The 13,786-nt window shown below is 50.2% G+C and overlaps 1 protein-coding gene across 1 annotated transcript in view; it reads right to left on the bottom strand.

Moving 5' to 3' along the window:
• The window catches only part of RREB1 (ras responsive element binding protein 1), a 144,571-nt gene that overhangs the window by 19,530 nt on the left and 111,255 nt on the right, over positions 1–13,786 (bottom strand). Inside the window, 3 exon segments of the mRNA XM_071210960.1 lie at positions 2–469; positions 471–728; positions 1,966–2,155. Coding sequence (XP_071067061.1) covers positions 2–469; positions 471–728; positions 1,966–2,155 — 916 coding nt within the window.

Raw genomic sequence — 13,786 nt, 5'->3', positions numbered from 1 at the left:
GCAGGCTGGGGCTGACAGAGCCCGGGGACGCCTGCTGGGCGTTGAGCAGGGGCGGGGGCGTGGAGGTGGCCACCGCCGTGCGCGGCGCCACCAGGGGCTTTGGCTTCAGAGGGGGCATGTGCTTGAAGATGGCCTGCAGGGGCGCAGCGGCGGGCGCCCGGGACGGGGGCGCCAGGCTGATCTGCGGCGGCACGACGGCCGCCATCTTCAGGATCTGCTGGATGTCAGCCAGCTCGATGGCCGCCTCGCTGGAGATGGGCTTGACGACGATGCTGCTGTCGGGCTGGATGATGAAGCCCTTCTGGAAGGGCTGCAGGGACAGGTGCTGCAGGCTCTCCTTGGTGGCCGGGAGCACAGCCAGAGGCCCGCCCAGCGAGGCGGCCTCCAAGGGCGCCAGGCTCAGCAGGCTGGTGCGGCCGGGGTCCTGAGGTAGCTGACCCTTGAGGGTCTCCAGCTGTATTGCTCGGTTTGTCGTCCGGAAGGGGCTCCGCGGCTGGGGCCGGGCGGACGTCTTTGGTGAGCTGCAGGCCCAGGAGGGCCAGGAAGACCTTCTGGTCCAGGGGGTCGTCGGCCAGGGGCTTCTCGCGGCCCTGCTCACCCGCGGCGGCGCCGTGGGTCTGCCGGTGCAGGACGAGCGAGGTGAGCATGGGGAACGCCTTGTCGCAGGTCTCGCAGATGAAGCGGTGCTGCTCGCTGATGCACCGGCGAAGGTTGGTCTCGCACCAGGCCTGCGTGAAACCCGGGATGGCGGAAGGGAGATAGAAGAGGATCGAAAGAAAAACCGTCAGTGGACCGAGACGCAAAGAGCCTCTCACAATTGTCCCAGGGGCCTGCCCCTCGCCGTGACGGATGCGGAGCAACCTTCCTGCTAACCCCCGGCCTGAGCAAGTAAACCCACAAGGCACCGTAAAAAGAAAAGTCATGTTCGCTCAATGAACAACATCAATTCCCAAGGCCTTTCACCGGAGACATGGCGTACAGGTAAATTATAATCCAGCAAGGGAAAATTAATTTTCTCTCTTTTCTCCGAAGACTGCATTTTTTATTTTAGAGCATTAATTCTCTTTTTAAAAACAAGTGCCTTGCAAAACTGACTGGTAGTTTAAGAGGCCAGCTATCTCTGGTCTGGGGGAGAGAAGCATATTTACTGCCTGGGAAGGGGATGGAGGGAGACTTCTTGGGTGCTGGAATGTTCTATATCGTCCCCTGGGTGGCTATATAGGTGAACACACTTCACAATTCCTTGAGTTTGAGATATGCACTTGAAGGACTTTACTTTTGGTACATTCATCTCAATTTAAAAACATGAAAAGAAAAGTAAGAGTAGTTTCCAGCAGGCACATTATAAGCAGAGAACATTTATCCTTTTTAGGAGGTGCCAGGGATTGAACCCAGGACTTTGTACATGGGAAGCAGGCACTCAGCCACTGAGCTATACCTGCTCCCCAGTGAGAGTTGGTTTCCTCATTTGTTTCTTTATATGCCTGTATGTCGTTTTTGGGAAGTATTGGGGTTTGAATCCTGGACCTCAACATGGGAAGGAGGCGTTCAAACCACTGAGCTACCCCCACTCCCCTATGAAACACTGTTAAAAGAAACCACTGGAAATATTGGAAATATTTAGCTGCAATGCCAAGCATTTTCTTTAAATATTAAAGGAAGTTTTAAAAACTGCAAACTCAAGTTAAGACACAGCAACATGGAGCTGAACCACTCACAACTTTACACCTGAATGCCCCGGCCACATGCGAAATGCACGGCAGCTCGGCGTCGTAATTTGGCTAGGGTGGACTTGCTCCCACACGAGCTAGGAGGCCACCCTCCTGCTCAGCCCCCCCATGAAGAGCGCAGGCCAGGGATGCCCAGAGAGGCAGAACCCGACCGGGAACGTTTTAAGGGAAGGGAACACGTCCAGGGCAGAGCGCTGACCCCCCGGCCTGGCCCGGCCATGGGGTGATCGAATACCTGAGAGATCTGTGGGAACTTTCTACAGGAGAAGTCTGTGAACCCCAAGTCGTGGAAGCCAGCGGGAATCGAAGGGTTGTTCTGTATGAAAGGCCTTCCCATGGCGTCCCGCGGGAGCTGCTTGTGGACCAGCGCGTTGTGGCGCAGCAACCCGCGATGAGTTCGGAAGGTGACGCAGCAAATGTCGCACCTGGAGAGGAAAGGGACGAGACGTAAAAGGAGGCACCGAGGCAGGCTTAGCTTTATTACATTGTATTTTTGGGTTGCTTCTTTTCAAATGAGCAAAATAGAAGTGACAGGACACCACGGAGCCAGTCTGCTCCTGGTGAGCTCCGAACACCTCTTCCTCCCCTTAAAAGAAATCACAAAATCAACAGCACCGAAATAAATACTCTGTGATTAAAAGGGAAAATCCTAGGTTGGATATATGGTAACAGATAATAATAAAAAAGTCCGTGGAACTACACTGCACAGTGAACCCTAGGTTAAACCACTGACTAAAAAGTTAATAGCACAGTTATAAAAATGTGATTCCATCACTTGTAACAAATGTTCCACACCAATGCAAGGAGTTAAGGATAGGGTGGTGGGAAGTGGATTTGGCTCAATGGATAGAGCATCCACCTACTGCACTGGAGGCCCAGGGTTCAAACCCAGAGCCTCCTGACCCGTGTGATGAGCTGGCCCATGCGCAGTGCTGATGCACGCAAGGAGTGCCCTGCCACGTAGGGGTGTCCCCCACATGGGGGAGGCCCATGTGCAAGGAGTACGCCCCTCAAGGATAGCCGCCCTGCATGAAAAAAGCACAGCCTGCCCAGGAGTGGCGCTGCACTCAGAGAGAGCTGATGCAGCAAGATGACGCAACGAAAAAAGACAGAGATTCCGGGTGCCACTGACACAAGTGGACACAGAAGAACACACAGTGAATGGATACAGAGAGCAGACAACTCGGGGGTGGGGGTGGGGGAAGGGCAGGGAAGGGGAGAGATATATAAAAAATAAATCTTAAAAAAAAAAGAAAAAAAGAATAGGGTAGTATAAGGGGAAAGTGGATGTGGCTCAAGCGACTGGGCTCCCATCTACCCTATGGGAGGTCCCAGGTTAGATTCCCAGGGCCTCCTGTTGCGAGCTGGCCCGTGCTGCAGAGGGTTGACGGCCTGCAGCACAGAGAGCGGGTACAGCAAGATGATGCAACAAAAGGGAGATGCAGAGGAGAGATGGTGAGAGACGCAGCCGACCAGGGAGCTGAGGTAGCTTAAGCAATTGAGCACCTCTCTCCTAACCAGAGGTCCTGGGATCGATTCCCAGTGCCTCCTAAAAAGAAGATGAGAAGACGAGCAGACACGGAAAAATGGCCAGTGAATGGACTCAAGAGAGCAGATAGTGAGTGCAGGCAGCAAAGGGTAGGGAAAGAAAGAAAACTTAAAAAAAAATTGGGTGTATAAGGGAATCCTGTATTTTTATGCATGATTTTTCTGTCAACCCACAACCTCTCTCAAAAAGAACAACAAAAAAACCCACATTAGGAATGAAAATATGAACCTAACAGCAAATAGAGCAGAATTTGTTAAATGTATAAAGGAATACTATGAACAACTAAAAAAAAATTATGTCCTACCAACTCCTAAGTACCAAATCTTTGCAGAAAACACAATGTTTATATGTGACCAGCCAGAGTCTGTGTCCAAAGAGAGGACAGCTGAGAACTTCCTGGAATTATGTAAGGTTGACTGATCATTTCAAAGGTTTTCTCCCTCCCTCAGCTCAGTGGATTCCTTTTATTGTAAACATTTGACAGTCAAAACAGCATAAACTTACACAACTTACTTGAACAGACATTTCTCTGAAGAGGATATATAAATGGTCAATAAGCCCATGAAAACATACTCAACACCATTAGCTGTTAGGCAAATGTAAATCAAAAACCACGAGACATCACTTTCCGCAAACTAGAATAGCTGACACCAGGGAAAGAAAAGGACTGAACGGGCAAGGATATGGCCAAACAGGAATCCTTGCGTATGGCTGGTGGGAAGGCGAAATGGTGCGGGTGCTATGGAAAACAGCTGGGCGAGTCCTCAGACAGCTAAATACAGCTACCATACATCCCGGCAATTCCACTTCCAGGTATAGAGCGAAAAGAATTGGAAACAGGGTCTCGAACAGGTCCTCGTACACTGATGTCCTAGGAGCATCGTTCACAATTGCCAAAAGGTGGGAGCAACCAAGGGTCCGACCGATGAACAGATAAACAAAATGTGGTCTACACAACAATGGAGTATTATCCAAGCTGTAAAAAGGAATGAAGTGCTGATATAAGTGACAACATGGAAGGATATTCAACACGTGCTGACTGAAATAAGCCAGACATAAAAGGACCTCATGTACGTGACAGAATTAGAATATGCAAATCCATAGTCAGATATAAGACCCATTGCCAGGGGCGGGGTGGGGGTGGGGGAAGGGGAGCGAATGCTTAATGGGGCAGAGTTTATGCCTCGGGTGTTGGAAGAGTTTTGGTACTGGATGGAGGTGATCGATGCAAAACGTTGTGAATGTAATTACCACCACTGAACTGCACAAGTAAAAGTAGTTAAAATGGGAAATGCTGTACTTTACCACACAAAAATTTTCTTAAAAAAAAGGATAAATCTAGAAAAGAAAAATTACACAACAGCTACAGCAACTAGGTCAGTATCCCTGGTATCTGATGCAGTTAGATGGAGAACTAAAATATTCAGCTGAACGAGTATCAAGTGACAGCAAGTACTACACATTGCTCTTTTTTTTCCTTCTTTGTTTTTTAGGTACCCGGACCAGGGATTGAACCTGGGACCTTGTATGTGGGAAGCCGGTGCTCAACCACTGAGCAACACTGGCTCCTCTGAGCTGGTTTCTTTGCTTGCTGTTTGCCTTTGTTTTTAGAAGGCACTGGGGACTGAACCTGGGACCTCCCATGTGAGAAGTGGGTGCTCAAGCACTTGAGCCACATCTGTTCCCCACAGTGAGTTCTGGTATTCCTCCCACGGTTATCTTAAAAATCACAGTAGCTCCTATCTGAGCACATGCTAAGTAAGTAAGGGCGCACTGCCAGGGGCAGTCCATACAACAACCCTGACAGGCAGGGGAGGGACCAGTCCTCTCATTTCACAGGTGAAATTATTTAGGCCCCAAAATGTTAAGCAACACGACCGAGGTTACAGAGTCACTAAGAAACAAAGACAAAATCTTGGAAAGAAGATGTAGCTCAGTGGTTGGATGCCACATTCCATGTACAAGGTCCTGGGTTCAAATGCCAGCCAAAAATGCCAAAAAAAGGGGGACAAAATCTGAACTCAGCTATTACAGACTTATTATTATTCTAGCAATGGAAGAACTTGTATCACTGATATAAAGGCAGTGGCCACCAGAGGTTGTGAGGGGAGGGAGAGGGAAGAATAGGCATAACATGGGGCATTTTGGGGACATGGGAATTGTCCTGCATGACACTGAAATGACAGACACAGGCCATTATGCATTTTGTCAAAACCTATAAATTGTGCAGGACAGAGTGCAAACTGTAATTGCAAACTATAGTCCACGGTTGGTAGCAGTGCTTCAAGACGTGCTCATCAATTTTAACAAATGGACCACACTAACGAAGGATATTGTTAATGTGGGAAAATGTGGGAGGGGGATGGAGTGGGGCCTATGGAAATCCCCTACATTTCTGATAAAGAAGACAAAATCTGCACTCAGGTCCCTCTGATTTCCAGGCCCCAGGCTCTCTCCTTCCTCAAAAGGCTCCCTAGTTTCATCTTCTATATCTTAACTGAGATCCATAGTAAAAACGACGTAATTACCGTATCATCAACACCCCAAGACCTGTGTTGAATATGGTAGCCCCAGCCACATGAAGCTACTTAGATTTAAGTGAATTAAAATTCCTCAGTCACCCTAGCCTTGTTTCCAGGCCTCGGCAGTGTTGGGCAGTGCCCATTGGCCCGTTTCCACCACCGGAGAAAGCTCTAGTGGACAGTGCTGATCCGGACTCACGAGCCAGTTCCCGGGACCCACTGTGGACCAAGCACCCTTCCACCTGTGTGCCATGTGCACTCGACTCCCACAAAACCCTAAGGGACTAATGCCGCTGGTTTACAGAGAGAGAAACCCGCGGCCCAGGCTTGTGCTTTGAAATTCTTCTCTGGAAATAAAGACGTAAGGCAATCGCCCGTGAAGTAGCCAAACTCGTTTCCACGAAGCGCTGGAAGAAGTACCATGCTCCGCGCACCTGCGGGGGTAGGACCCACCACGGCGAGCGACTGTGTGGAGACCACCGAGCTCCCAGGAGCCTTCAGAACACAGAACTCCTGAGGGTGTCCTGCTTGGCTTATGCCCCAGGGTAAAAGCCTCCAATAATCCTGAGCACCCGGAATCCTCAAAGCTCTGCCTGGCGTCCCACGGGGCAGGTGTTCTCCCTGGGGAGCCCCCTCTCACTGCCATAGCCACCGTCCTCTCCCGGTCACGGTGCTTCAAGCCACGGGGACCACTGCTGGCCAGCGGGAGGGAAGTGCGCAGGGAACGGGGTGGCCCTCGGCCGCTGTTGGGGGTAAAATCGTACTCCCCAACAAACTCAGGCTCAACCCCTCACCCCCGATTTGGGAAGAGGGTCAGCAGGTGTGATTAGTTAAGGTGGGGAGTTAAACTGGAGCGGGGTGGGCCCAGCGCGGTGTCATTATGTCCTTGTGGGAAGGGGAAGAGCCACCGACAGTGCCAGGGAGAGGGCCCTGGGGGGCGGGGGCCCTGGGGGACGATGCCCCCAAGCCCTGGAGCACCTGGGTGCTGGGCAGGGCCAGGGAAGCTCCTTCCCTTGGACCTTCCGAGGCAGCGCGCCCTGCCGACACCCCGAGCCTGGACTTCCGGCCCCTGGAGCCAAGAGACAGCACGTCTCTGGTTTTACGCCACCTGGCGTGGGACAGCTCTGTGACATGGGATGAGGTCGGTCTGGGCAGGGCCCGCGCAGGTGACTGCAAACAAGGGCGGCGGCCAAAAGCCGTCAGGCTGTGAGGCGCTGACTCCAGGCCTGCCTGGCTCAAGTTTAACTGCACACCCGACCCCTCCCGTCAGCAGAACGAGAGATAAACGCCCGGACCGGAGACACCCCACACTGATGTCGCAATTGATGATATTAAGAAGCTGCCATCTGGAAAGTGGATTTGCCTCAATGGCTAGAGTGTCTGCCTACCACATGGGAGGTCCAGGGTTCAAACCCCGGCCTCCTTGACTCGTGTTGAGCTTGCAGTACTGATGCATGCAAGGAGTGCTGTGCCATGCAGGGGTGTCCCCTGTGTACAGGAACCCCACGCACAAGGAGTGTGCCCCACAGGGAGAGCTTCCCTGCGTGAAAAAAGTCCAGCCTGCCCAGGAGTGGTGCCGCACACACGGAGAACTGACGCAGCAAGATGACGCAACAAAGACAGATATAGATTCTGGGTTCCGCTGACAAGAATGCAAGCGGACACAGAAGAACATACAGTGGATGGACACAGAGAGCAGACAACGGGGGGGGGGGGGGGGGGGATAAATAAATCTTTAAAAAAAGAGAAAAGTTGCTGTCAATTTGTTGGTTATGATAATGGTTATTCTGGTGTTTCGTTGTTTGCAAGTTCTCTCCTTTTAGAGAGCTATAATGCAATATTTACAACAACACGTGATTGTCTGGACTTGTGCTGAAATCATCTGGGGTGGGAGGAGGGGGCCAGAACCAAGACTGACTGTGAGCCGATACTTTGTGACACTGGGTTGGTACACAGGCGTTCACGATGCCATCCTCTCGACTTTATTTGTGCTTGGGACGCTCCTTAATACATTTAGAATAGAGAATGGTTGACAAATGGCTTTTAGTCTCTTTCCTCAAGTCCCAACAATGTCCACGCTGCTATTTGTGGCAGTTATCTGTATCCGTGTGGGTGACCCACTTATAACAAAAATTCAGCCGCGACGCCCTCGACTCTGGCCCCACGGAACACGACGGAGCCCGTTTCCCCGGTGGGGCTGTTTCTCCAGCAGACCTACTGGATAATCCGGGCCTCTGGGAAAACTGAGGGCCAGGGGTCCGGAGCGACGGGTGAGCCTGGGGCACGGGAAGCTGCACAAGCGTGGGATTACGCTCTGGCGCAGAGAGGGGTACAGGGCTGGCTGGGAGTGTGGTCAAGTCGAGGACACCATTGGAGCTGGCTCAGGTTTCCTCCCTCCCCTCACTGCCGTTCTCCTCTGCGCAGGCGGGACTGGAAGCAGAGGTGAGGTCTGGAGGAGCTGTAGGAGGTGGAGAGCTGCACCTTCACTCAACAGTGAGGACAGGAGGTGAAAAACACACGAGGGTGTATAAAGGTTGTGGAAACCTGTCACCCAACGGACCTTGACGAGCATTTCCAACTGAGATCCTGTAATAACCCACTCTTCCTCATAAACTAGCATTCACTGCACACCTTATGTGTAAGGTATTTATAGTGCGCTTTAAATTAATTTGCACCACTGCCGGCACTGTCCTGGATGCTAGCGCGGTGCAATAACGGCCTAAATTCATTTCAATTTTTTTTTAAAGATTTAATTCCCGACCCCCCACCCTCTACCTTGTCTGCTCTCTGTGTCCATTCATTGTGTATTCTTCTGTGTCTGCTTGTCTTCCCTTTAGGTGGCACCAGGAACTGATCCTGGAGCCTTTCGGAGTGGGAGAGACGTGCACAATGCCACCTCAGCTACCTGGTCTGCCGTGCCTCTTATTTGTCTCTCCTCTGTCTCTTTTGTTGCGTCATCTTGCGGCGCTGGCTCTCCGCGCAGGCCAGCTTATCTTCACCAGGAGGCCGTGGGAATTGAACCCTGGACCTCCCACATGGCAGATGGGAGCCCAACTGCTTGAGCCCCATCTGCTTCCCAAATTCATTTAATTTTAATGAGCAGATTTTGTAAGAAAGGAGTCTGTGATCAGTCAATCACACTTGAAAAGCCAACACTTGCTCTGTGATGAAAGTGACGCAGTACAGACGGGCTGTGGGATGGCCAGTAAAAGGCTAGGGTTCCTAAAAAATAACCCATATACACCTTACACACTTCACAGGCTGTATGTAAACATCTTCATCCTTTGTAGATTCTGTATTTGCGAATTCTGCCTATATGCTGAAGTCTGTTATGCCAAATTCAATACTTGTGCAATTCTTCTTGCGGTCATTCCCTGACATGCACAAAGCTATGAAAAGTGTGAGCCGACTGACACAAACGTTCTCCGCTCATGGTGAACAAGGCAACTGCTCTGCCTTCTGTTTTCAGTTCTCCAACTGGAAACAGGTATCCTTTCTGTGGTGTATTTAGTGCATTTTGGTATTTTTGGGGGTGATTTCGCCGGATAAAATGGCCCAAGCGTAGAGCTGAGGTGCTGTCCAGTATTGCTAAGTGCAAGAAGGCTGCGGCAGGCCTCACGGAGAAAATGTCTGTTACACAGGACTTGTTCGTGCCTGAGTTACAGCGCTGTTGGTCCAGAGGTCAATGTCAGCGCATCAACAATATATGATACATCAAGTCTCACTGGCCAGTCCGAGGGAGGGCCAAGGACTTTTCTTTGGGTCTAGGCCCAGTGACTGAAGTTCCACGTCCTCTTTTCTGAATCACGCGTCCAGTTTTGGATTCTTCCAAGTGCAGTAAGAACTTCCAGTTGTGCAAACCAAAATCAGGCAGAATTCTGGATTTTTACGGTCATTCCTCTCAACTGTTAAGAGTTGTCTCACCTACCCTAAATTTGGATGCAATTAAAACCATATTCTGGGAAGCGGATGGGGCTCAACTGATAGAGTGTCCATCTACCACATGGGAGGTCCAGGGTTCAAACCCCGGGCCTCCTTGACCCGTGTGGAGCTGGCCCACGCACAGTGCTGATGCGCACAAGGAGTGCTGTGCCATGCAGGGGTGTCCCCAGTGTAGGGGAGCCCCACGCGCAAGAAATGCACCCTGTAAGGAGAGCCGTACTGCGTGAAAAAAGCGCAGCCCACCCAGGAGTGGCACCGCACACATGGGGAACTGACACAGCAAGATGACACAACAAAAAAGAGATGCAGTTTCCCAGTGACGCAGGATAATGCACGCGGATGCAAGAACACAGTGAGTGGACATAGAGAGCAGACAACAAAGGGGAAGGGGAGAGGAATAAATAAAAAATAAATCTTTAAAAAAAAAACAACAAAAAACCCCCATATTCTGTCTTATCTGTATGGTAACAAGTCTTTCCAAATTTGTTTTCTGAGACTACTTTTAAAAAATTCTTTGGCTTATATGAAATGTAACTAAATTATACTAAGTGATTGAAAGTATTATTGACATGAACAGGTTTGGAAAGAAACAGTATTGAAGTAGCACATTAGTGAACTGTGGGAGAGCAGGTAGGCCTGAGAAGAAATCTCCAGGCTTCTTTTTTTTTTTAAAAACAAGATTTATTTATTTCTCTCCCCTTCTTCCCTGCCCCCCCCACCCCAGTTGTCTGTTCTCTGTGTCTATTTGCTGCGTCTTCTTTGTCCGCTTCTGTTCTTGTCAGTGGCATGGGAATCTGTGTTTCTTTTTGCTGTGTCATCTTGTTGTGTCAGTTCTCCACGTGTGGCACCATTCCTGGGCAGGCTGCACTTTCTTTCACACTGGGCGGCTCTCCTTACAGGGCGCACTACTCACGAGTGGGACTCCCCTACGTGGGGACACCCCTGCGTGGCAGGGCACTCCTTGCGTGCATCAGCACTGCGCATGGGCCAGCTCCACACGGGTCAAGGAGGCCCAGGGTTTGAACCGCGGGCCTCCCATGGGATAGACGGACGCCCTAACCACTAGGCCAAGTCTACCGCCTCCAGGCTTCTTAAACTGTATTCTTTCTCATCAGGAAGTCATTTCTGAGCATGCACCCCATATCTGTTCATTGATTAACAAAGAAATGTGTGTGAATGCAGGTATATATATATATGTGTATACACACGTTTATGTGTATATAAAACATAATATACTATGTATATGTAAAGAAAAGATTAAAAAGTTGACATTTTTAAAGGTAAGATAAAAAGTCTCACTTTTTTCTGGTCCCCCTGGGATCTCCCTCCTCCCTGGTACTTTGGAGACTACTGTACTAGGGCATGGCCTTTTTGGGGAAAGGATCTCAATCAGTATGTTTTATTCATGAAATGGAATGGAGAGGAATAAAATAGCAAATACCGAAAGGGCTCACAGCTGTGCGTTACATGTGTCCCTGGCCATTACATAAATTACGTGGTTCTTCTGCCATTTGGAAGCCGCATTTCTCTAGTCCTGTATTTGCCCCAGTCTGGTTGCTGAGTCGTTTATGACAGTTCATGTCTCATCTGCTTTACTAGCCTGCAAATTTCTTGAACAGGGATTAAGTCCGGAGGACTTTTTCATAAAATCAGACTCAAGGTGGGTGCTTAGAAAATTCAGTGTGAGAGGCAGAAGCAGGTTTTGATAATAAAGGGAGTGGAGACTGTCCTTTCCTCAGGCACTGGATTCTGAGTAGCACTGAATTTTCGTGCCCTGCCTCTGCTGGCTCACGTCACCTTCCATTCTGATTCACCTTTTGACCCCCTGCCCCTTTTCTGGCATCCAGAACAGGTCGGTGATACCTGCACGCCTCCTGCAGGAGCACATTTCCTGGGTGGACCTCCAGCCCCGCGTCCCAAAGCAGAGCCCGGGGATCCCCTGGGGGTAACAGACTCCGGTATTGCCTTTTACTGAATGTCTGACCTTGGGCAAATTTTTTCATCCATTTTAGCTTACTGCTATGTAAATGAGGACCCGTACACCTACATCTCAGGGCTTACTGTTTGCAGGAGATAAGAATCCCCTGGGGACCTGGTTTAAAAAAAAAAAAAAAAAAAGAGCAGATTCTTGGGTCCCACCCCAGACCTACCAAAATCAAAACAGGGGCTAGGAGTTTCTCTCTTAACAATCACTCCAGGTGACTTGTAATTGGGCAGGATTAGAAAACAGATTATAGAGGGAATTAGAGAATCCAGAATCTAGAAACATCTTAAACTACGAGCCTGTGAGAGCTTCTGGAGAAGAGAAACTATCCATACTTTAGGCATCTTTGCATTCTCTCCTCCTTTTCTGAGCCTGTTTTCTTTCTTATCTGTTATATGAGAACCTCTGGTATTATTGCAAATAATAGCAATTGCTTTGAACTTGGCAAGGTGCCACTACAAATTTAATTATTTTATATTGCTTGGGGAAAAAAAAAGGTCAGGAATAGCCCACTGCTGGGCACATTTTATCAAACACATGAACATGCATAAAAAATAGAATTTTAATTTCAAATGAATATGTTCTTTCTTCATTCTCAAGAACTTCTGCAACTTTGGAACGACCACTTCTGTTTAATCCTGAGACTTCCAGGGCGAAATGAGTGTTTCTCTCGTAACACCTTAACGAAGCACAGACCCGCACCTGGCAGCTCCACCTTCCTGTGATTTCAACGCAGGCACTCCTCTTTCATTTCCGAAGAGACGAGGGGTGCCATCTCACAAACAGCCCGCTCAGAAGGGGCAGAGGGGAAAAAAAAACTTCTCCGCCGAGACCTGAAGCACGTCCTAGGGTTGGCTAAGAGGAGGAAAGAAATGCCCGCAGAAAAAACACCCTGGCTTCCACTTCACACTCGGCACCTGTTGATAGAGCTTAAAAAAAGCCAGTGTGCAAAACTATCCCCAGACACACTTAGAAGGGCCTTTATCAGCCAGACACTCCAGTCCCACAGCTCCCGGCCGGGCAGCAACGCCCTGCAACCCTGTTCCCAGGCAGCTCCTCAAGGACAATGGAGGTCATTGTGAATCCGAGGACGATGCTGCAGCGCCGGCTGCAGGCCCCGTTCTCCCGGCATTTGCAAACCCCACTTGGGCTTGTCACTCTTCATTAAGGCTGCAAACTGCTAAAAGCACAGCCGTGGGCTGGGGGTCCCCCGCTCCCCTCCCCCACGCTTTGTGGGTTATCTCGACTCTGCCAGGAACTCGTGAACAGCAGGGCGATTGCAACACAGTCAGATGGGGCAAAACTGTACTCAGGCGAGGGGAGGGCTGTGGGACAAGTTCATTTTGCAAGTGCCTTTGACAACGTGCCAGAGGGAAACCGTATGAGTCCCGGAGCCAGGCGGCCTTTCCGACTTGCCCGCCGCAGGGGACCGAGGGCAACTTTTCCAAATGGAGACTAACCAGACTGTTGGGAAGATGAATGGATTTGGGGGGGAAGTGTGTACCTATTCATCGGATTTTAGGAAGCTAAGGAGAGTCTCGCCGTCCCTTCCAAAAAGGAAATTTCTTCCTTTTCTTTAAATCATATGCTGAAATCGATGACTCTCAAGAAAAGACATTTACCAGTGGGGGGGGATGGACACACCTCCAAAGGACAGTTTAAGTAACATTTCAAATGACAGTCAGGGGTGAGATCTAAGGAGGGGCAATCAGCCTGAAATGATGTACAAAAGGATGCTCAACCCTGACTGGGCACAGAACCACGGTTCACGCAAGTAAACTGCTTCTGGGAGGCGGTCACAGAACCCTATTTCACCCAGACAAACACCGGAAATCTTGCACGTGTTTATGAGAGCCGGAACTTCTAATTTAGAAGGCCAGGGGGCAGATTTTCTTCCTCTGATCCCACATGCCCTCCGCTGGCCCCCACGTGGCAGGGTTCTGCCTCCTGCAGGGGGTACGGGCCAGGGGCCCGGTGGGTGGCAAAGGAATGAGTAGGGCGGCCAGGCGGGGGGACAGAGAGCCTGGCCTGGGGTTGAGTGAATGTGGTGCGCGGGAGG

This window comes from Dasypus novemcinctus, chromosome 22 (genome assembly GCF_030445035.2).
Source record: "Dasypus novemcinctus isolate mDasNov1 chromosome 22, mDasNov1.1.hap2, whole genome shotgun sequence".
Lineage (NCBI taxonomy): Eukaryota > Metazoa > Chordata > Mammalia > Cingulata > Dasypodidae > Dasypus > Dasypus novemcinctus.
Note: the sequence above shows the minus strand (reverse complement) of the source record. Positions and strands in the feature narration are given on the sequence as shown.